The 22,354-nt window shown below is 39.3% G+C and overlaps 1 protein-coding gene across 3 annotated transcripts in view; it reads left to right on the forward strand.

The window, feature by feature from the left end:
* The window catches only part of DLG1 (discs, large homolog 1 (Drosophila)), an 84,092-nt gene extending 63,992 nt beyond the window's left edge, over positions 1-20,100 (forward strand). For 2 of the 3 annotated variants that reach the window (XM_010152292.1, XM_010152293.1), the window contains 9 exons: positions 2,855-2,888; positions 5,606-5,647; positions 7,235-7,270; positions 8,799-8,849; positions 11,220-11,321; positions 11,574-11,746; positions 15,589-15,698; positions 16,076-16,167; positions 18,895-20,100. In XM_010152292.1, the coding sequence (XP_010150594.1) occupies positions 2,855-2,888; positions 5,606-5,647; positions 7,235-7,270; positions 8,799-8,849; positions 11,220-11,321; positions 11,574-11,746; positions 15,589-15,698; positions 16,076-16,167; positions 18,895-19,001 (747 nt within the window). In that variant the 3' untranslated portion in view covers positions 19,002-20,100. The remainder of the gene's footprint in view (positions 1-2,854; positions 2,889-5,605; positions 5,648-7,234; positions 7,271-8,798; positions 8,850-11,219; positions 11,322-11,573; positions 11,747-15,588; positions 15,699-16,075; positions 16,168-18,894) is intronic. The other variant, XM_010152294.1, reaches the window with a different exon arrangement.
* Positions 20,101-22,354: the final 2,254 nt, after the last annotated feature.

The following is a 22,354-nucleotide window of genomic DNA, read 5'->3' on the forward strand; positions in this document are numbered from 1 at the left end:
CAATTCTTACAGTGGAATCACAGTTTTAGTTGAACACAGGTGCCAGTCAATTAAAGGTTTTATGGGTTTCCTACTTAACCCAGTACTGCTGTTTCCAGAGCTCAGTGTCACTGACTGTGCTGCCGTGGTACCATGTGCCTCTTTAACACCCGGACATTTTAAGTAAATAATTTTTTTAAACAATGGTCATGAAAATACCACTGGATGTTTCAGTATCTGATATTGCCAAGCAAGTCTGTATTAAAACAGATGGCCAGTAGGATTGTTAATGCTGTAGCAGGATGCAGCTTGTGTTGCACTATAGGCATTCTCTGTGTGAGGCCAAATGCTGGTTTTGTCATTGTACCAAAGACGGTGGTCCCCTGTTAAAAAAACTTTGTCCTGTTAGACCCCCACTTATCACTGTATTTCATTCCGTACTTAATTCTGGTAGGAGAGGTAACATACTTTTCTGCAACTGTATTGCTCTTACTAGGGGAAGATGAGCTCACGCTGGCTGAAGGCAGACCATTACTTGAAAGTTAACGTGCTCCAGTTGTCAGAAATAGCTGCTAATAGCTGTTAATGTATGCACTGAAGACTTTTTTTTTTTTTAAAGTAACTTTAAAAAAAAATAGTTCTGTGGAAGTTTTATTACTTCCTGCTCCAGATGGGCTCTGCTTGGCTTAGAAATAAACAGCCCCCCTGCAGCTTAGGGTCTCAGAACCAATTTGGGCAGTTTGTTACTCCTGCCATCCTTCCCAATGTGGCAAGCTATGTGTCTTGGCAAAACTGGGCAGGTGATTCACTTATGCCTAAGGATGAAAAGAAATTTCAGCTGGTTTCAAGTTGGCTGTTCTAGTTCTGGGCGTAATAGCAATAAAACATGTTACGGGTTTATTTATATATAGAGTTTCTTCATTGACTTAGAACAGTACATGAAAGGTGATGTAGTCAAATAATGTCTTCAGCAGAGGGCATGGCAGATATTACTAAATTCCTTGTTAATTACACCTCTAGACATACCTGTACATGAATGAAAATACATCGGTGCTCTCCACCACTTAGACAAGGAGCACATTAATGGTTTATATTCAAATGGGTGGATATGCTTACGTCTATATAGGTGACTCTAGAAATTTTCAGAGTAACTGAGATGTAGAAATTCTTCAGCAACACAGGTAATGTCAGAAGTTGCTGAACTAGATACTTGGACATACAGGGGTTTTCATGTGGTAATTCTGTATAAATGCGCCCTTGAAAATATGATTGCCACAGTGAACAAATGGAAGGAGTTTGTATCTCTGGAAAGTTAATCCTGATATTGGGAGGCAGACTTACATAGAGCGAAGTCATTTTTCAGTGAACTTGTAATGAATTGCAGTTGTGAAAGGTTGAAACAAATAGAGTTTGTTTTGGGTGTTGGTTTTTTTTAATTGTTTGGATATTTGGGTTAGACACACTTCCCTTTTTTCCTACTTCACTGTTACTTAGTTTTATTTTAAGAGCATTTGGTACAATGCCAGCTTTAAACTTCCACTTTTCTTTACTGTATGATATTTTACTTAGCAGTTGTCACCAAAGTATTACAGCTTTGCCTTTGCAAATGGGTAACTCTGGCGAATACTTCTGATGTGCTGTTATGATATCAGCTGTTGGCAAAACCATGTGTAAAGCCTCAGTGGTTTTATAAAAATACTTTAATCCCTAGATTAGATATTATCAGTGATTTATGGGACTTTGAATTCATTATAATTTGGCCATTTTATAGCAGCTTATTTTTTCCCATCTTTTTATACTCTCAGAAAGTCTAAATTTGTGATACACATGTTAGGTCATGTAAGATGACCCATCCTGACAGTTCTCTCCGTAGTAAGCATGCGAAATATGGAGAGTGTGAGCAAAGCCATGATCCCGATCTCTATTTTTAAAGAGCTGAGAAGATAATGTTGAAGTGAAATATGCACTGCATAATGTGGTTATAGGAGTCAGCTTCCACAAAGCTGCTGGTCTGGGCCTTTGTTCACACAGACATTAGACATCCTTTGTTTTGCCCCTCCTTCTCTTCTTCAGCAGTCATTCAATGACAAGCGTAAAAAGAACCTCTTTTCCCGAAAATTTCCCTTCTACAAGAACAAGGACCAGAGTGAGCAGGAAACCAGTGATATTGACCGTAAGTATGTGGCATTCGATGGAGAGTGAAGCACACGTAGAAGGGCCTGCTAGACTGCAGTAGGGTGTTACCATGGAGACAGTTTCATGAGCTGCAACAGGCTAATGAGCTTGAGGTGCCAATGAGAAACCAATCTACAAAATCAATAAAACCATTCATTTGCTGTTAAAATAAAATTTAACACAAGAGTATCCCAGTTTGGAATAAACTGGGTAACAGTGTTAAGTGATGGTGTGCGTAACTGGAGGAGATAACAGCCCTCCAGTGCTGTCAGTGATGGTTCCTCATCTCTGACTTGGAGGAGAGAGCACAGCAGTGAAGAAGCTATAACGGAGCTTACCAGCTTCTCGGATCAGTCCCTTTAGACTGGTTCCTCCAGTGTCATTCACTCTAGTTTGATTTTTCTGATTGAAGAGAGGTAGCATTGATTTTTCACTGTTGTTGCCAGCACTGAAGTGTCTTCTCAAAAAGCAGCTGCATAAGTTGGCTAATTCAGACCAAGTCCACCACAAGCTGTATTCTCTGCCATTTGCATCGCTGATTACACTTCATGTGCCAGTCAGGTCAAATCCTATAGACATCTCTTCCCCTGTGATGTTCTGGGAACTGTCTCCTGTCGTAGCGCCAATTTTATATATTACTGACAATTATTTTCTTTGTGATTGTCTTTTTATTGCTTGCCCTCTGGGGACTACTCTGCAGGAGGTCCCTGACGACATGGGATCAAAAGGCCTGAGTAAGTGATCAAAATACTCCCAAGTTATTTTAACCTCCATCTAAAAAATTAGTATTTTTTTTTTAACAGATCTCGTTGAGACTGGTGCTCTACTGGCATAAGGAGGTTGACTCTAAGAATGTTTCATAAGCTTTTTCTAGTTCGTAATGTACTGGGGGTTTTTGCTTTCAGGAATATGTTATTTTAAGTTCATGTGACTACCACATTAGATTTTTTTTTTGTTGTTGTTCAGAAGCTTACCAGTGCTTACTTGTTTGTCAATAGTATCGTGTTTTTAAATTTGGCAACTTTTTTTTATGTCACTTTTATCTTGTCTTTGCAGTTTTATTTAATTAGAAATAACCTGTGGCTTTTTACAGTAGTTTCACAACCATTGCCATAATACTTTAACTAGTTACAGTTTTCAATCCTCTCTAGGTGACTGGTGTTTACAGGTATTGAAAGCAAGCAAAAACCTGCACTTAACAAATGTCGTGACAGTCTGACTTACTTGAACTCTTACGATGCTTTTAGACCAGGTAGAAGGGTGACTAATAGAGGAGATGCCTAAGTGTGTGTTGTATTTCCTGCAGAAACATTAACTACTTGAATACAGTAAGAATCAACATTTCTGAGTACTCTGAACAGATCAGTTTGTGTGCACAGACATCGCCACTGCACTGAAATGACTAATTAAAAAAAGAGTAAAGCCCTTGCTTTCATCACAGATATTGAACACCTATAGTGTTAGGTGTTTAGGAACAGCAAAATTCGTCCCTAGAGATATGTGACTAAAGGTCAATAACAGGAAGATTTCTTCCCAGGGCATAACTGTTATGCACAGTGTTCCTGAAATTACATGTAAGAAATGGGAGTACCTCTGTACTTGGCCTCAGCCATGAAATAGAAGTTCTAGTAGCTATAACATTAATTTTTCTTTACTGAAATGACTGGTTTCAAGGAAATTCTTGGTCTTGAGCAGAAGACCTTAGCAACCTTTATGGCCTTATGGTTCAGAGCAGGTCACTATAAGCAGCCTTTTGTCTTGCAATCATACCTAGTTTGAACTATGTAATATGGTCCAGCAATTTCACTAGGTGATTCTGTTATAAAAGCAAACAGCTTCTAGACTGCTTTCTGCACAGTCAGACTTTTTAAACTGCCTTACCATGCTTAATGCAAGCTGTGCTACTTGAGCTCTGCAAGACTGCTGTTCTTGCTGGCGTTTGAGGCTTTACATCTTCACCAGTTGTGCCCATTATCAGGCGATTACAACATTTGTATACTCAATTGACAGTGTCTCCCTTTCATGTTCTGACACGAGGCTTTTAAACATCACTCTTTGCCTCTTTCATGCCAACGTGGATGTTCTTTTTCCAAGAGAAGAAAATGAAATGTAGATCCCAGTTGCTTGTACTTGCAAACATTAGGAAATATTTGTCCATTTTTCCAGCACAGAAATGAAATGAGGGAGTTAGGTTTAGCCAGAGATGTCTGGTTTAAAGATTTTAGTTCACTTCATCCAAAAACATTTTGAAGGTTAACTAGTTTACGTATGATGACTAACTTCTTTTAATGTTGCTTATCACTAGAAGCATACTTGCTTCGTAACTGTGTTCTTACCTGTAGAGTCCTCTTGCTTCCTTCTCTTCAGTCTTGTAGGGGAGGATTGGCACTGAATTTAGTGCACAATAAAGGCTCCTTGTGATAACAATATGTATTACTGTATGCACACAATTGGGTACATAGTTTCAAATTAATTGTGTTTAATTTGTGGAGGTCACACCCAAGCTGCTTTATGCAGTCTCAACCTATGAATGTTTGTTTTTCATTACAAATAGACACGCTCAACTCTTCAGGGCCAGGTTGGATGTGGCTTTGAGCAACCTGGTCTAGTGCAAGGTGTCCCTGCCCATGGCAGGGGGGTTGGAACTAGATGGTCTTTAAGGTCCCTTCCAACCCTAACCATTCTATGATTCTATGATTCTATGGTGGCAGATAAATTGCTTCTTTACAATAAAGTTCAGCAATATCTAAGTTCGTATTTGTTCACCAGATTTGTGGGATTTTCAGGTAACAGAATAGATTGATACCTGAAATTAGTTTTTATCATAAACATATTTGACACAGTTACATAGCTTAAAAAAGTAAATATAAACAACTTACAGCTACTGAAGTGTTTTGATTACTATGCACAAGGCATAAAATTAATATACAGAGTCCAGAATAAGTCAGGAGTTTTTCAAAACTAAAGCATTACTGGGGAAAAAAAAGTGTTACACTTCAAGTAAACTATTTAATATACCATAGGAAAGTTTCTGTTATTGAATATGCTACACATGATTACAAGACTCAATATAATCAATAAATGGCCTGCATAGAAGTTGAAGTGCATAATCCCATAGTTTTTGCACAGCAAAATTGAACTTGAAGGGAAAACTTGGAAACTGCTGGGTTACATGTGAACTGTGAGCCAGTGTACTTCTTGTAATCGTGTTTTGGTGTGCTACTTAATGTTTTTCTTTTTATTAACGTCAATTCCTTTCATACGAAATTAAGCTTGATCCTGAGAGCTATGAGAAGTACCTTAAAACTTTTCTATGCAGTATGTATTGGTTTCAGCATCTTGATATCAGTATTGTCTTTCATCTGGATTATTTTGTGTCAGTTTGCTTTCTGTTGGATTCATGCCATTAGTGTACGTTCCTTATTTTTTTTCCATTGTGTTGCTGTTTCAGAGCATGTAACCTCTAATGCCAGCGATAGTGAAAGTAGTTACCGTAAGTGTTTAAGTTCTTTTTTTATTTAAAACCTTTGTTTAGTTGCTCTTTCTTTGATATTGTTTGTCTGTCTTTTCTGGGTATTTACATGTTAAATACAACTTCCAGTCACCTTCAGGTGAAATCCATATTCATGTGTTTGGAGTACTGTCAACTATGCTGTGTCTTTGTTTTTAAAAAACTGACTAGAAAGAATTATTGCAAACCACCTTTATGGATTTTTTTTTATAGTGGTTTTCTTAGTTCAGCTTCATTTGTATTTGTTACCTTTTTTTTTGATTTACACGGCTTAGCTGGACCTATCAAAACCTAAATACAATTTCATGCTGACATGTATAATTATATGTACATGAGCTTAATACTGGAAGCATGACTGAACTGTTATCTATTAAATAGTGCAGTAACTACAGTTTTTCACAACTGACACTCAGATTTAATATGTATATATTTCTAATGAAAATGCAGATAAGCGAACATGTATTTACCCTTGCTTGCAGCTTTCATTTATCTATTTTGTCAAGTGTGAGTGCTGAGTATGAATTGTCCTCAAAGCATAGGAGACACGTTCCGTGCTGGAGTCAGTTATGATAATTTATTGTCCTAGGCACACCTGCACATTCTCTCTCTCTGAAGACATAGTATCTTTTAAATAATAGACTGAGTCAGCCTTTTTACCAGCCCAAGCTACATCGCTGTTACCCGAGCTACAGTAGCACTACGTGTTCACAGTGGGCAATATGCTGCAGGATCCTGCTCTGCAGTGCTTTAAAATGTCCTAAACCAGAGCCAGAGCTTCAATCCCACTGGACCCTTCCAGTGAAGAACTCCTTGGTAAGGTCGCGTGGTCCAGACCTGCAACCCAGGATAGAGCAGAGCAGGAAGATCAAAAAGATGAAGAGGAACATGAGAAGAAGGACCAGTGAAAGTCATTTGGTGTGACACCGGGTGGCTCACTGCTCAGCTCCTGCTCACCTGCCAACTGTCATGGGCCCTTCAGACACACATAACTGTTTATGTTAGGGTAAGAAGGAAGGTGATTCATTAACAGATAGGTTTGTTTGAAAGCCGTAGATCTGAGAGGTGATGATCCACATTTTTAATTCCAGATGATTACACCCAAGGAGAGAATTTATACATGTATATAGATGCTAGCAGCGTTGTAGACTAATTGAAAAGTAATCAGCTGGGGGAGGCATTTGTGTTTGCTGAGAATAACACAAAACTGAGTATGTATAGAAGTTGCCTTTGACAAACATAGGAATTTTAACCATTTTTAATGCCACACCATTAAAACTATCTAGCCATGACTGTTTCTTAAATTTTCTGCTTTCCTCTTCCCCATGCCCCACACACACATCCACACCCACACCCACCCACACACCCCCACCCCCCATTTTTTCTCAGAGCTTGCTTTGTTTATGTTTACAGCTCATTCTTGGTAATAATAGTTTTTTACTCTGTTGTTACTTGAGAAGCCCTGGTTTTATCAAGAATGTTACTGATTTGCTTATCTGAATGTGTAATTCCAAGCACTTCTTATTAAAATAATTTTTTTTAATTTCTTCTTACTGCTGTCTAATACGAAAGTTATCTTGATTACAGATGAGTACGGTTGTTCAAAAGGTTCATTCTATTAATATTCATTTTCCCAAAATACTGAAAAGCAGTGACAATATATACTTTTTGCCCTTGATCAGGGGATGCTTTTTACTTGTTATTATCTCTTTAGTAGTTTGCTTATCTAATTTTTGAACTTATAGCAACGTGACTTATACAAAGAAGTGTCTAATTGTATGTGAGCTGGATCTTTCATATACGAGTTGACAGTTGGTGATTCCCTACTTCTATCCCTAGCTTAAAAGGGGTTCTGAAAGTATATACTGTCCTTCCAAAATCCATTTGCATGAGTAATTTCTTGAGCTATTAAAATGTACAGGTTGCATGTTTTTATGTCTGTCTTAAGGTATTCCTCACTTGCAATAACTTGAAAAATTAAATTGTTGATTCATGTATTGCTGTAGTACAGTTAGTTTCAATAAATTTGCATTCAAAGAGAAATACTTCTCTTCTTGTAAATTGTAAATTTTAGATTTCAAAGATCAATGATGTTTGCAATGAAATAAAGAATAGATGTATAGAAGCAATATATGAATTTATAAAAGCCTTCATCTGCCCTCTGTTTCTATACAGCTGTGGTATAGCATTGGTATGTTCCTTTGCCTGTTCTAAGTATGACTTATGAACACCAAAGGATGTTCCAAAATTACACAAGTGAATTATTGTAGGACTGTTATTCAGAGTTGGTAGTAACATCATATAATTTGAGCTTTTTATCTTCAGAATTATAAATTCTCTGCTGTCATGGAGTTAGTTTTTAGTGATTCCATTGCAAAAAATTTCACTCAGAGATTACTTGTTAGACTAGAAATAATCTTTTAGAGAGGTGGCAACTGAGGTATATTTCAGATGCTTTCACTAACATTTAAAAAACCTGCAGCTGTCAAAGGTCAAAATTCAGTTACGTGTTTCATTCACTGCTGATGTGCTTCCTGGAGCAGAGAACAGTACAAAGCACTCTCTGTTTTCAACTTTGTCTTTAAAAATTCATTAATATAATAGTAGTTTTTTAGTGTATACCACCTTAACTGTATCTTGATAGAATCAGAGTCGTTGAAGATATTCATGTAAGTGCCACTTCACATAAGCCTTGACGTATGTGATTGTCAGCCCTGTATAAATATAGAAAAAAGTTATTGTAAAGGCTGGCTTCAAAGTATGGAGAATGTTCATGATGGAGGTGGCATTGCCTCTAGCAGTGAATGACAGCATGCATGCATTTCATCCAGGGAAATGTGCCTCAGAGCATTTCAGTAATGCTTTAAAATTCTTACTGTGCTTGATGTCAGCTTGACATGCAAACGTAAACCAGGAAACTACTTACACTGTATGTGTCTTATGCTTTAAAATTTTGTGTTTGGCTTATCTTTGTGATTTTTATAACTCATTGCTCTTGAAAAATGTCCTTCATCGGTATCATTGTAATGCATATTACTGAGGAACGTCTGTATCATTACAGTTCATTGAACGACTCCAGTTAAATATGTTGGTTTAGAAAAAAATACATAGATATCTCTTTGCATTTACGTTTTAGGTGGCCAAGAGGAATATGTCTTGTCATATGAACCAGTCAATCAACAAGAAGGTTTGTAGAATTCTTACTGAATATAAAATAAATACAATCTGAATTGTCAGAATGCTTTATGTGCCCTTATGTACTGAGCACCATCAAAAACGTCTTCACTGTTTCCAACTTGTTACTGTTATTCAAATGAATAAAGCATAAAGGCATAAATTATTCAGTGTGATTACTAAATTATTTAGTGCAAAATACGAAGGTGTGCTACTTACAATAACTTATTATGTGGTTTACATTGCATAAGGAAAATATGGTATGTTTAACAATGTCATCAGTGTGAACCTCAGAAATTAGTTTTCTTCTGCTTCTCATTGCTGTAGCGTTATTGTGGTTGCAGTTCCTTTTTCCTGTCACTGCAAAAAGTGTGTCAGTAGAGCATTTGTCTATTTTAGTAGGCTTTAATTGAAATGAGTTTAAAACATGGCACTCCCATTTCTGTATAGGCTTCTTGTACAGCTCATGTGGTTAGCAATTGCTCTGGGGATTTTTTTTTTTCTTCAGAAAAAAATATTTTTGAAAGAAATGGAAATATTTTCTCACACTTGCATTTAAAGTCAAATGCTTTTGACTGATTTCCAATGGGATGCTATCATTTCCTTTTCCCCTTGGTCCTGATCTTGCTTCACTGTGTATAATAGAAAAGGAATTTTTAGCGTTCATCACCACGGGTGCTGACAGTTGATTTACATTATCTGATACGTAGCTCATATATTTGCAAATTAATCTGTGAAAAGTATGTCCTTTGGACAAACTTGATATCCATTACCTGTCAAATAAGGTGGAAGTGGAAGTAAGTATGGATTTACATGAATTTTGAGTGTGGAGATTTCATTTTTGGTTTTGTGCGATGAGCCCTTCTATGGGCTCCATTTCATCAGTAAGCTCCCAAAAGGCATAGAAATTATTATACAAGACTAACGCCAACTACGTGATTTATATCACGTAACCTGTAATCTTGGTAAGCTCCAAATAAAGTCATGGATAAGAAACAGATGAGGTAGGACTGTGCTGGCAGTGGGGGAATAGTAGTCCCTCTTTGGTGTGCCGAGTAAGCTGTGCTTAAGCTAGGCAGCTGCTGGGTCTCTTACCCTGCAGTGGGCAGCTGCTGGGTCAGTGTGTGTATCCGCCCAGGGCATCCCACAGAAGGAGAAATGGCTTTTCAGCTGCCCTTCGCTTCCCACATTCTGACAGCGCGGTGCTTTGGTGAGACCCGTAGTAATATCAACTCCGTTACTGCCAAGGTTGAAGAGGAAGATGCGAATGAGACTTCCCACAGGCCCATAGTTTAGTTGTACAATATGACAATTACTGAAGGTTCTAGAGAGCCAAGTGCTTTTGGCATTTGAATGTAAGACTGTAATTCCCTGAGTCTATTGTGGTGTATGTGGAAGGCTGTAAAGGAACCAGCACCTTGTTCCTTTGCTTAGGAGCAGCAATACAGAGGAATGAAGAACTGTAATGACCAAAACTGATTTCAGGGTGCTTGGATGTGAGACACTGGAGGGACTTGAGATACTGGTGGACCACCCATAGTGTTTAAGCAAAAATGATTGTCATTAAGTTAATAGGTTGAGAGTTACTGGATCAAAGACATTCCTTTTATGAATTCATTAATATCTTGGAAAGGAAATAGTTCTGTGAGTCAAATGAAAATATATTTTATCAGTCAGACTTTATTTAATTTGGATTTATTTGTGCAGCAAAGACAGATTGAACCTAAAACTAAAATTTATGCAGCTGAAATTATATGCTAATGCTAAGACACTTAAGCATTATCATCTTCATGGTTCTTGCAGTATGACCAGGTATTTTCTGCTTAATTTCCAACCAAAAGCCCTTTATTAAAAAATGAAGCTACTTTTTTTTAAAAGATGTTCCATTTAATTTTATAAGGGTGTTAATAGTTGCAGAAGCTGTATATAGTGAAGTGTTTTCATGTGTGAATATTTAATTGTGGTCTTAGAAGAAAAGAAGCAGCTTATCTCAACACAGACCTAGAATTTCATGAACTCTTGTACTGCTTAGGTACCTCTTTGAAGTGAAGAGATTTTCAAACCTCTCCCTTTTGCTTTTTTCATTAGAATGGAGGATGTGAATTTGTGAAAAGATTCCCACCCCACCCCACCCACAAGAATTTATAATTTTGAATTTATTTTCAACCACCTAGAATAGTGATTTGAGAGTGAAGATCTAACATCTTACTGTGACTGTGGTATTAATTGCTTTATGTTCTTCAGCATGTTTTTATTCTCTTTAGGAGTACATGCTCTTTTGGGTATTAAACACATGATCATGTGATAAAGCTTATTTTGCTGAACTGTAAAAGTTAGCAATCGTACTGAAACATAACTGATGTTACTCCTTTATGTTTCATAGTCAGCTACACTCGACCTGTGATTGTTTTGGGACCCATGAAAGACAGAATAAACGATGATCTGATCTCTGAATTTCCAGACAAATTTGGCTCATGTGTTCCACGTAAGTCTCTCAGCAAATACTAAAGCAATTCTATATGTTTTTCTTCTGTTATTTTTCTTAATAGACATCCTTTGTATGTTGAGTTAAAAAAAGTTAATATATTGTCTAAACTTTATAGAGCTATTTTATTTGTCAGTCATCTCTTTGCTTGTGACAATTTTGCAGCATAAATGGGAGACTTTTTGGATATTATAGGGAAAAAAATTCACTTTTTTTTGTTTTGGTGTAAAAATGACTCATTTCTATTTAAAGATACTACTAGACCAAAACGAGATTATGAGGTGGATGGACGTGATTACCATTTTGTCACTTCTCGAGAGCAAATGGAGAAGGATATTCAGGATCACAAATTCATTGAAGCTGGCCAGTACAATAATCATCTTTATGGAACAAGTGTCCAATCAGTGCGAGAAGTAGCAGAAAAGGTAAATCAGTGCCAGTTACTTTCATTTACTGAGGTGATTATCTGACTGTGCTGACAGGGGACGACGGAGGAATGGCAAGAAGCCATTAGGAACCTCTTACTTTAAAAGGGGTTTGTACAAAACTGGAAACTAAGTGCATTGCTACAAATGCATTTAGGGAAATAATGAAAGCATCGTGATTAAATTATGGGAAAAGAGCAGCCATAGTTTATGCCCTCTTATAAAAAGAAAATAGGGAAGAAAAAAATCAGAGTTGCAGGCTAATTAGCCTAGCTTACATAGGTAGATCATTAACTAATGAATAATGGTTGTGGTGCAGTCAGTTAATACGATGGTACATTTCATATAGACCTGTGCAGAAGACGACCTGAAAAAAATGTTATTCTTGTGCCCTTCATGGATTTAGCTGACAAAGAGAAAAGTGTACATGTAGGAAACTCAGTCTTAGAAAGAATTTTTACCTAACTACCACTGCATTTGAAGACTGACCTTACTGGTTTTATCTTTAACAAATTTTAGTTAACTATTTCTTGCAAAATCTAAATGTTTCTAAACTCAAGCTGAAGTTTACTTGAGCTTTCTGAAAAAGAGTGAGAAGAAGGAAGCATATTTCTTAAAGTAATATGCTTGTTTTAAGAAAAATTTTTGGTTAAGATTTTTTTGAATTTTTCCACGGTCGGTTGATGAGTGTTGTTCTACTGCTTGCAAACGTGGTGCGTTTGGAGTAGGCTAAGTTATCTGATCCATATGAGAGAAGAAACAGCTGTTTTCTAGGTAGGAACTCACAAGTGTAAGCACTTTCAGTCTGGACATGCAGAGAGTAAGTGTGGTTAACCCATGTGACACAGTAGTGTGGTTAGTCCTCTGGAAAACAGTGTAGACCATTCTGGTCAAATGGCTGAGTACTGTCATCTCTGGCAAGTGTAATTAACTGGAATCAGAACCCGAGTGAACATGGTGACAGTCTGTGGTTCATGTGATGACGTTTTCTTCTGCTGTCTGTCTGTCTGACCCTATGGAACAGAGCCTGGCCCTGTGGTATATAGCAAGAAAATTAAAGAAAATAAGATTAATGACAAAACTGTTAATGTAAATGATCAATACTTTGTATGGGAGGGTGAAAACATTGAGAAAATATATATGGTTAAAAGATGAAACTATATATTGAACAGCTTAAACATTATAAACCTGTTGGCAGCTGCTTCACATGGTAGAATAGATAGAATCATTCATTTTCACCCTAGACTTGAAATTCATAGAATGGTTTGGATTGGAAGGGATCTTGTGTATCACCTAGGTCTCCCCTCCACTAGACCAGGTTGCTCAAAGCCTCATCCAGCTTGGCCTTGAACACTTCCAGGGATGGGGCATCCACAGCTTCTCTGGGCAACCTGTTCCAGTGCTTCACCATCCTCTCCGGGAAGAATTTCTTCCTGATATCTAATCTAAACCTCCCCACTTTCAATTTAAATCCGTTCCCCCTTGTCCTGTCACTACAGGCCCTTGTAAGAAGTCCCCCCCAGCTTCCTTGTAGGCTCCTTCAGGTACTGGAAGGGGCTATAAGGGCTCCCCGGAGCCTTCTCTTCTCCAGGCTGAACAAGCCCAACTCTCGCAGCCTGTCCCCATCGCAGAGGTGCTCCAGCCCTCTGAGCACCTTCGTGGCCTCCTCTGGAATTGCTCCAACCAGTCTATATCCTTATGTTGTGGGGCCCAGAGCTGGACGCAGCATTCCAGGTGGGGTCTCACCAGAGCAGAGTAGAGGGGCAGAATCCCCTCCCTCGACCTGCTGGCCACCCTTCTCCTGATACAGCCCAGGATACGGTTGGCCTTCTGGGCTGCCAGCACACACGGCCGGCTCATGTCCAGCTGCTCATCCACCAGTACCCCCAAGTCCTTCTCCATGTTACTGAATCTCTTGCACAGGCACTATGGGACTTGGGGTAGAGGCAGCAATTTCTTGGTTCCAGCTAACATCATTTTTTTGGGAAACAGTGGCCTGTCCTTCAGAACTCGACTTGAGAATCATGACAGGGCTACACACTGATCCATATGGGGCTACTCCCTCCTTGTATTCCTCTCTATCTCGCTTAAGAGATGAGTTTCTTCAGGGGGTCTTATTACTGGGATACAAAAGATGGATTTCTAAGTTTTCTATGATAAATTTATGGGAAAACATAACAGAAGTGACTGCTACTACCCAAAAAAATATCAGAAATAATTGAAAGCTATTGCAAGAATATTGTGTTCATTTGCTTGTGCTTCCAGCTGATGCTTTTCTCTCTCATTTCCTTACACAGCTAAAGATGTTTTGATGTCATTGTTCAGTTGTTCTAAAAGGTACTGAGTGCTGTGCTGTGTTTCTCAGTCAGATGCAGTGCAAGTATGGAACTAAAAAAAATACGTAAAATGTTGTTTAATTGCACTGTGCAAAGAGCAAAATAGCTTTCCTGGAGGAAAGCACAATAATTGTATCATGATGTACTTGTGTTTCTTTTCCTTGGCTGCCAAATCTTCACTTGGAAGTAATTTTCTTTGCAATCACTCTCTTCTTTGCAGTCACTAGCAGCTTGCAAATCTCTCTGTCTGAGGCCACTGTTAATGCATGTTCATTACTGATTTGGAATAAACTGTCACAGTTATATTCCTTAAGGTCCAGCAGAGCTACTGTGCTGGCAACCTAGTCCTCCACCCTTTGCCCAAAATCCTCTGGCACCTGGCGTAAGATGTTGGGCCAAAGACAGCAAATAATAAGTATCTCATCCCAAAAAGGAAAAGGGACCAAGTATGCTCTTAATTCTCAATTCCCACAGTGTGTGCCACATTTAAAGAGAAACTGATTGAAAGATGTGGACAGGTCAGCACATGTAGTAAAATACTCCGCTAGAGCGTACAAACACCTTTCTTAGATGATACCAGTCAGCATTCAGATCCATGGACTGGGTCTGGGAAACAGGTGTCATCAGTTGAAAGCAAGCAGGTATGTGTTGTTCATGTGGGAAGAACACTCCTGTCCTCTTCAAGAACTCCTGAAGTAAAATTTGGTGGTTTTATTGTGCAAGAGAGAGCATGTAAGTGATCCTGGTGTTATCTTCTGCCAGGAAGCAGAAACGTGTCAGTTATTTCAGACTTCAGTAACTTCCTTGCTCTTCAGCGTGCCCTCCAGGAATGATCTCCCAGGCGTTCATGAAGTGTGTTGTATGATATGAGTAACCTTTGGTTTTATGGTCTTGTGTGATTGAATCCTGACCTTCAGAATTCTGCCATTCATATTGGTCTTCTGCTGAAGAAAAAGTTTTTCTTATTTTAGTCACCTGACGGTGGTTTTCTGTTCCTCTCCCCATCGCTTGTGGTATGCCAAGTTACTCCTATGCCACTCAGAAATGGAAGAAGTAAGATGTGTGAGGCGGCAATGAGTGTATTAGGAGCTGAGGAGCAGGGAAGAGTCTGTGAGGTGAGATACCCTAAAGAGCTAGAAAACTGTTTATAGTGGAAGAATAGATGTGGAGAGAAAAACAGCCCACCTCATTGTCTTCCAGCTGACCAAGGAATGGTTATGTTACATTTAAGAAATGAAGAAACAGCGTAAATAAATTGCATTCATCGTCTCAGACTCAGTATTCTACTCTGTGGTACCTGGGGAAGGTCAAATGATGTAGGATCCTGACAGAGGAGCACTGCGGGGCCTTGTGTCAAAAGTGGTGAAATGATAGTATCCCTGGTGCAAACGCTCTGGTTTTGTTGGCTTCGCTGGAGACGTGCTTCCTCTTCTTGAGAACTGCGCTACGCATACCTGTGACTTCAACTTTGCTTAGTGCCATTTTCCCCTCTCTCTTACTTTTTAGGGTAAACATTGCATTCTTGATGTTTCTGGTAATGCCATCAAAAGGTTGCAGATCGCCCAGCTGTACCCCATCTCCATTTTTATTAAACCCAAAGCAGTGGAAAACATCATGTGAGTAAAAGTAAAGTACCTCGGGCTAAATTGTTTGAGACTGTCATTGTACTTGAAAAGCCAACCGCAATTTACGTGAAGATAGTTGTAATATTTCGATTTTAAATGATACTTAATTTCCTGAGTTTAATTTCTAGGAGCTTTCAGATGAGGTTTCTAATCCAGATTAAAGTGCTTGAGAACATATGTCATCGTGCTAAATTCCATGCAACGTAGTGTCCGAACACCTCGTTCCCACTACAGTCTTTGCTTAGGTGTGTCATTTAGGAGACTGCCCCTGATGAAGGTTAATACTCAGACAACAGTTTAGAACCATATTTCAAAAGATTCCCAGTATGTGATAATGGATTTTAAAAGTATAATGTTTGCATTTTCAGGGAAATGAATAAACGCTTAACGGAAGAACAAGCCAGGAAGACATTTGAGAGAGCCATGAAACTGGAGCAGGAATTTACTGAACACTTCACAGGTGTGTTTTTTGCTTGTGACTGTTCCCTTGCAGAGTTGAAATTTTATTGCTTGCTGTAAAACAGTTATTGCCTCACCACTGAGATAAGGCTGAACTTTGTTTTGTGGTTGATCGGTGGTTGTTTGGAGGCATAGAGCCCTCTTAGTACGTCTGCACTGATTTCGGTTTGATCAGTTAACTCAGTAGGTGAAAAGAATGACTGGAGCTTCATTTCAGTTTTAAAAACTGAGAGACTTTCTCCCATTTTCCTATGTATTGTAATGCAGGTGTTTGATTTATTGGTATATTTTATGCTTGCAGCTTTTTATTTGCAGAGCTGAGATTGCCAAACAAAAAAGCTCCTTGTAGAAAATTATTAATTTTTTTTTTTTTTTAACCCAGTAAGTAAAGCATGATGGTAATTAATTAAGCCTCTGGAAAGTGGTCACTACAGCATTATGGTACTTAGCAAATCAACTTTGTGTTATGCGGGCTGCGGGCACTCAAACCGTGCTAATTGTTTACATTGTGGCTGCAGCAGGAGCACATTGATCAAGTCAGCATCTTCAGGGAGGACAGAAATGAGCCTTCCTCGTTTCTGTCTGGGGTAGACACTCGCTCCTTTCCTTCCTGTTACGTTCTCTTGTGGTGTTGGTGTTTGCTGCCCCATTCACCTCCTTGCTGATGTGAATCCTTTGCCCAATTCCTTCTTCCACGCCTTATGTGGGCAGAGCTGTGAATGCAACAGTCTGCTCCTCCTGGGCAGGGCCACGGGAGGGAGTGGTGTCTTCCCATGGGAGGAAGAACAATTCTATGACTCCCTGCCCCAGTCTTCCTGCTGCCTTTTTCTCCACGTTGTGTGTTACCCACACAATGAACAGCTTGAGTCCATCCCTTTTCATCTGACTCCTTCCCTCTATGCTGCCTCGTAGCTGTCAGTTTATCCCAGCACTGCATGTAGTTCCCCCACCCCTCCCATAGCTCTTCATCTGTCTGCACCCCAAAAGTTATGGGACTCCCCATACAGTGCAAATTGTTCCTATTATAGAGCCCCTTACCAAATGACTTGCAAATGTGTCAGGTTTATTGTTCAGGAAACAAATCGGTTTATTTTAATAGATATTAATTAAATGTTTAGTTAGCAGCTGGTATTATCCCAGGCTGTCTCAGGGCATTATATAGGACACTTTTTCAGGAAATTAAGGGACATAATTCAAGATGTTTCAAAACCCTATGGGCCTTTTTAAGAGCTTGAGTACTCAGGACCATGTTTTCTCTCGGAAGTATAAGGCTTGTTGACAAAGGAAAATAGCAATGGTCAGACTTCTGTCCTTGATAATCCAGTTCAGGCCAGAAATCCCCTTCTGAATCTCTTTGAGATTCTTAAAGACATTACAAATCCCACTTACTACTTACAGTTTGGAGGCTGCCACTCATATGAGTCAGGTAGTAAAACAGAATGTGTGAGCTGTGAAAATCATATGTGTTAATCTGTTAAAAAAGACCCCATCCTCCGGGGTACCTGAAATCAACTTTATCAGTAGGTGAACTTAAACTTTGCACCGAAGCACATGAAGAGCACATCCATCTTCTGGTTTGAGGGTATTGAGCTCTGGAAGAGGTGTGGTTAAACGCAGCTGGAGAGAAGTAAGATGCTGAAGCTTGTGGCTGTTTGCATTGCAAAGACACTCCTAAATCCTGTTGTACTGGGAACATTATACTTGATCCATAATAATTGCACAGCCTCCTCCCCCAGGCTCTGTGATGATGGGCTGCAGATGGGGCAGAAGTTTTTTAAGAGATGGTAATGATGAGTAGGAATAAAAAGGAAGGAATCTGCGTGAAAGCAAAGCTCGGAAGCAGCAGTAATATATTAATGCACAAAAGAGTGAGTCTGGCCTGCCTCCAAAATTATCTTTCATGCTAAAACTTTGTTTCTTGGATTGTCAATCCTGAAGTGCCAATCCTAATTAAAAAGAAGCTGCTATCTCACAGTGATTGCTTTATCAGACTGAAGTGTGGTAAGAACAGCTCACATTTTATTCTCATTTTTACCAGACCATACTTTGATATGTCAGAACACCATCTTGTCTCAGTTCTGATTATTTTCTGGCCTTGGAGAAAGTATATCTAACTTATACCATCTGAATATAAATTGCACTTTTAACTATTTAAGGAAGCCTGTTGTCTATAAAACTTGAGTCTGGCTAGGCAACAGACTCCGAGTTCCTCCTCTTTTTGAGGGAAAGCAAAGACAGTGCTAGCAGGTAGAAATGCCAGGCTCAGCCAGCCTTGCTGTGAACTGTCAGGACCCAGCTGAGCTCACCACTCTGCATCGCACCCAGCCTGATGGCACTGAGGTGTCTTGCCTTGGTGTGTTGGAAGCACATGGAAGTTGAACCAAAGAGAATACTGGAGGATGCAGACTGACTCAGGCAAACTCTAACACATGGTTAGGAAGAGCAAAAAACCCTCCTGGGTTGTATGTGTATACTTGTAGCCAAGTGACAACCGCTTCCAAATCCCGAGCCTCCGAGTGGGATAGGTGGTGCTTTGTGTGTCCTGCAGTACCACCGACAGTGTGCTTCACTCCAGCCTGGAATCCAGACATCCCAGTGGGTGTCCGTTCCTTCAGCGATCTAAAATCCTCTTGCCACTCTTGAGAAAAGAACAGCTTGGCTTGGAACGTCTTGATTTATGTACGGAGCCAGGAAGGCTGATTGCTGATTGCCACCTTATGTTTTGCAGCTATTGTCCAAGGAGACACACTGGAAGAAATCTACAACCAAGTGAAACAGATCATAGAGGAACAGTCTGGGCCTTACATCTGGGTTCCAGCAAAGGAAAAATTATGAAAACAGCTTTTTACTTTTCATTTTCTAACTGACATCACCTACTACATCTGACGACTCTAAGCCCTTCCAGTGGAGCCTGCCTCTAGTTCTTTCCAGCGCGGTTCATACCCTAACCATCACATTCTGCAGTTCCCATAATGCTTTACATTTGGTGTCTCTCTTAGTTTAAATAATTTGTATTATTGTGTGTTGTTGGTTTGCCATTTTTCAAACATGACAGTGGAATGGCCTGACCAGCTATTAGTTTGGGGTGGGGGTGGGAGGGAATTGCTTGGTAAAATTCCTTAATGTTTAAGGGAAAGTAACTTTCAAAGATTTTTTTCAAAAAAGCTTTATAGACGTTCTTTTAAAATTTCATAACAGTTGAAAGAAAAGTTGTATTCGAGGAAGTTGTAAATCATGAGTAACTTTGCACGCTTAACTTTCATAGCATGGTTTGGTCAGGGCAATCAGTTTCAGATTTTATTTTCTGAGTTAAATTCTATTGTCAGTATTTTTTATTTTTTTTTTTCCTTTCCAGGCAGTTAGAGAGAAACTTTCAAATTTGAGTTAACATATTCATTAACTCCCATTACTACTCCTCAAGGGATATTCATTTTCATAATTTCATATGGATATTCTTATAATCTATTTTTTCATTTTTTTGCCAATAAAATTGCTAGGGACAAAGATGTGTAATGTTTTTAATCTTCCTCATGAAACACTATTTATAGTGTCTTACAGAAATTGTTTATAGATAATGGTCATCATGCTTTTTGAGCCTAAAATACGTTTAGGTGCTAGGAAACCTTGTATTTTTCAGAGGAATGCCAAATTTCCATTGGCAGTAATACAGAAAACAGCTGCAGCGATGGTCAGTAGGGCAGTGAGAGAAGGATTCGTAGCCTAAAAATGTGTGTGTTCTTAGGGGTCAGATTTTAATGAATATTTTACCCACAATAACTGCCTATTTTGTTATAATAAATATATATATATTAAACTTTCTTTAACTAAACTCTGTAACTATGGGAATTATTTTCTTTACATAGTTGCGCACACGTATAAATATATATATAAAATATATATTTTTCTTTTACCACCTACTCCTAGCTTTTTGTTTTGAATAAAAATACAAATTAGAATTTACCTTCCTTAAACACAAGAAATCAAACGGGCTGTGGTGGCTGGATATAAAGTCCAGGGAATATTAGTTACAAAAATAAAAAATACATGCAAGTTCTCCTCTTTTCTACGGAATTTCAGGTGTTAGTCTCCCCCACCCTCCTTGTAATATGCATGTCTTAACCAAAAGGAGAATTCGGAGTCAATGGTACGTTTTATTTTCCTGTACATGTGCATCTCGGGTTGCGTAGGCACAAGATCTTCCGTTTGCAGTGCACGAACTTCTGTGCCGAATGTTACAAATGCGTTGTACCAAAACATGGGGCTGCCGTCAGCAATGAAATTCTCGAATTCTGGTATTATTTGGTACCTGCCACTGCTTGTGTGGAACTGTTTATCAGAGGGATGTACCTATGGCAGTCACGGGGCAATTACACAACCAAATTAGCTTTGGTTTGTAAAGAGTTATCAACACTATCCATTCCATTTGTTAGAAAGAGGAGAACAGCTAATAAACTTTATTGTACAATATATTTGTCAAGTGTGTTTTTCATGGAAAGAAATAGAGGTGTTGTAGCATTTCAAAATTATTGCCTGGGGCTGTAAACGGAAAGTGTGTGTTAGGGGAACACCGGTGGCCAGGCTGGGGCTAGCCAGGTTATTACATGAAAAGCGGGTTTTAACACCAGTAATGGTTGTGTCCCAAGTTACGTGGAACGCCTGTCAGCCTTGCAGTACGCCGTTTCTGACAGCCCTGATGGTCCCAGCCAACGGGTTTTATCTTGTTGTTTTTAGGATTTTGCGTTAGTTGGTGTTTCTCTTGTCTCTCCTTTTCCCAGCATCAGATGCTGATATGTCTTTGATTCTTGGGCACACTTTGCTTTCTGTATTTTAAAGATATATATTACAATATGTGTACTTTTCTTAAGGCTTCCAATTTAACAACTGGAGCAATTAAGAAGTCTAAATGGTGTTGTTACCACCCTGCTTTTGCTGGCCCCGCGAAGGTACAATGGCTTTTCTTCCCTGCCTGCTAACCCAGCTATTTGTAGCTGCTGTACAGAAGCACCTTTGATTGAAGTATTTGCTCCTCTCTATTATTATTTTAACTTACATTAATCATTTCCTTTATGGGAATTTTTGCTAAAGTGTGGCGAAAATTAAGAAATGTGGTATCTCCTTAAAGCATAGATATTCATATTTATGAATAAAACAGGAAAATGAGATAAATTAATAGAATTGTAGAATCACAGAATGGTTTGGGTTGGAAGGGACCTTAAAGACCATCCCGTTCCAACCCCCCTGCTACGGGCAGGGACAGCTTCCTGTTATCACGAGCTGTGCTTATGTGATGGCTTAGAGGGGGTTGGGTTCAGAACAGGCCTTGGGTACAGAAAGGCTGCCCCTCTGCCTCCTGACCATTTCCCTAGAGGAATGCACGAGCTGCCAGGGAGGCCTGGTGCTGGATGACTGTCTGACCAGCCTTGCCCTTGCGCTCTCAGGCAAGTGCGGTGCGTCAGCCTTGCCGTGTACGCCTCGGCGTGTGAGCCTGGCTGCTGGCGTCGGGGGGCTGGAGAGGTTAACCTGGCCAGAGGGAAGGGCACAGGAGGGGTCCGAATTATGGATCCTTCCAGAAATTTGGAAAAACTCCAGCGGTGCCAGGTTGTTCTTTAGCGCTTTAGACAACAAAGAGACTACTAATTCCACGTGGTCTCAGCAGTTGAGAATCAGAGTGTGGCCACAAGGTTTTGTTTAAGAAGCAGCTCTGGAGGGGTCATTATCTTTTATTGTTTTTTTTAAGTTCTAAACTTGAAATAGCCATTAATTGACTTAAACTCAGCTGTTGTGTTACAGGTGCTGTAGCAGGCTGACCAAATTCCAGTCAAGCAGCTAAATAACTAACTCCCGAAACCATTCAGGCAACTTTACTGCATGTACAGACTGTCTGAAGGATGCATCCCGTTGTGCTGTTGGTGTGTGCTCTTGGTGGAAGCAGGTAGAGACGTGTGTGTGGGCATTCACGGCAGTGCATGGCCATTCTTTTCTGGTAGCTGTGAGAAATGGCAGAGAGCAGAGCAACACAGTGTTAAATGGCTTTTATCTAAAAGTTACAGGTAGGTGCTGCTCACTGACAAATGAAAATTGAAGAAAAGGGCAGGAGAAATGAGTGTTGTTCTCTGAAAGCTACTCTGAAAGTCACAGCAGCATTTAACCGAGCTATTGTCAGCAGAGCTTTTACTCTTTCTGGGAGA

Source organism: Eurypyga helias, unplaced genomic scaffold (genome assembly GCF_000690775.1).
Source record: "Eurypyga helias isolate BGI_N326 unplaced genomic scaffold, ASM69077v1 scaffold15235, whole genome shotgun sequence".
Lineage (NCBI taxonomy): Eukaryota > Metazoa > Chordata > Aves > Eurypygiformes > Eurypygidae > Eurypyga > Eurypyga helias.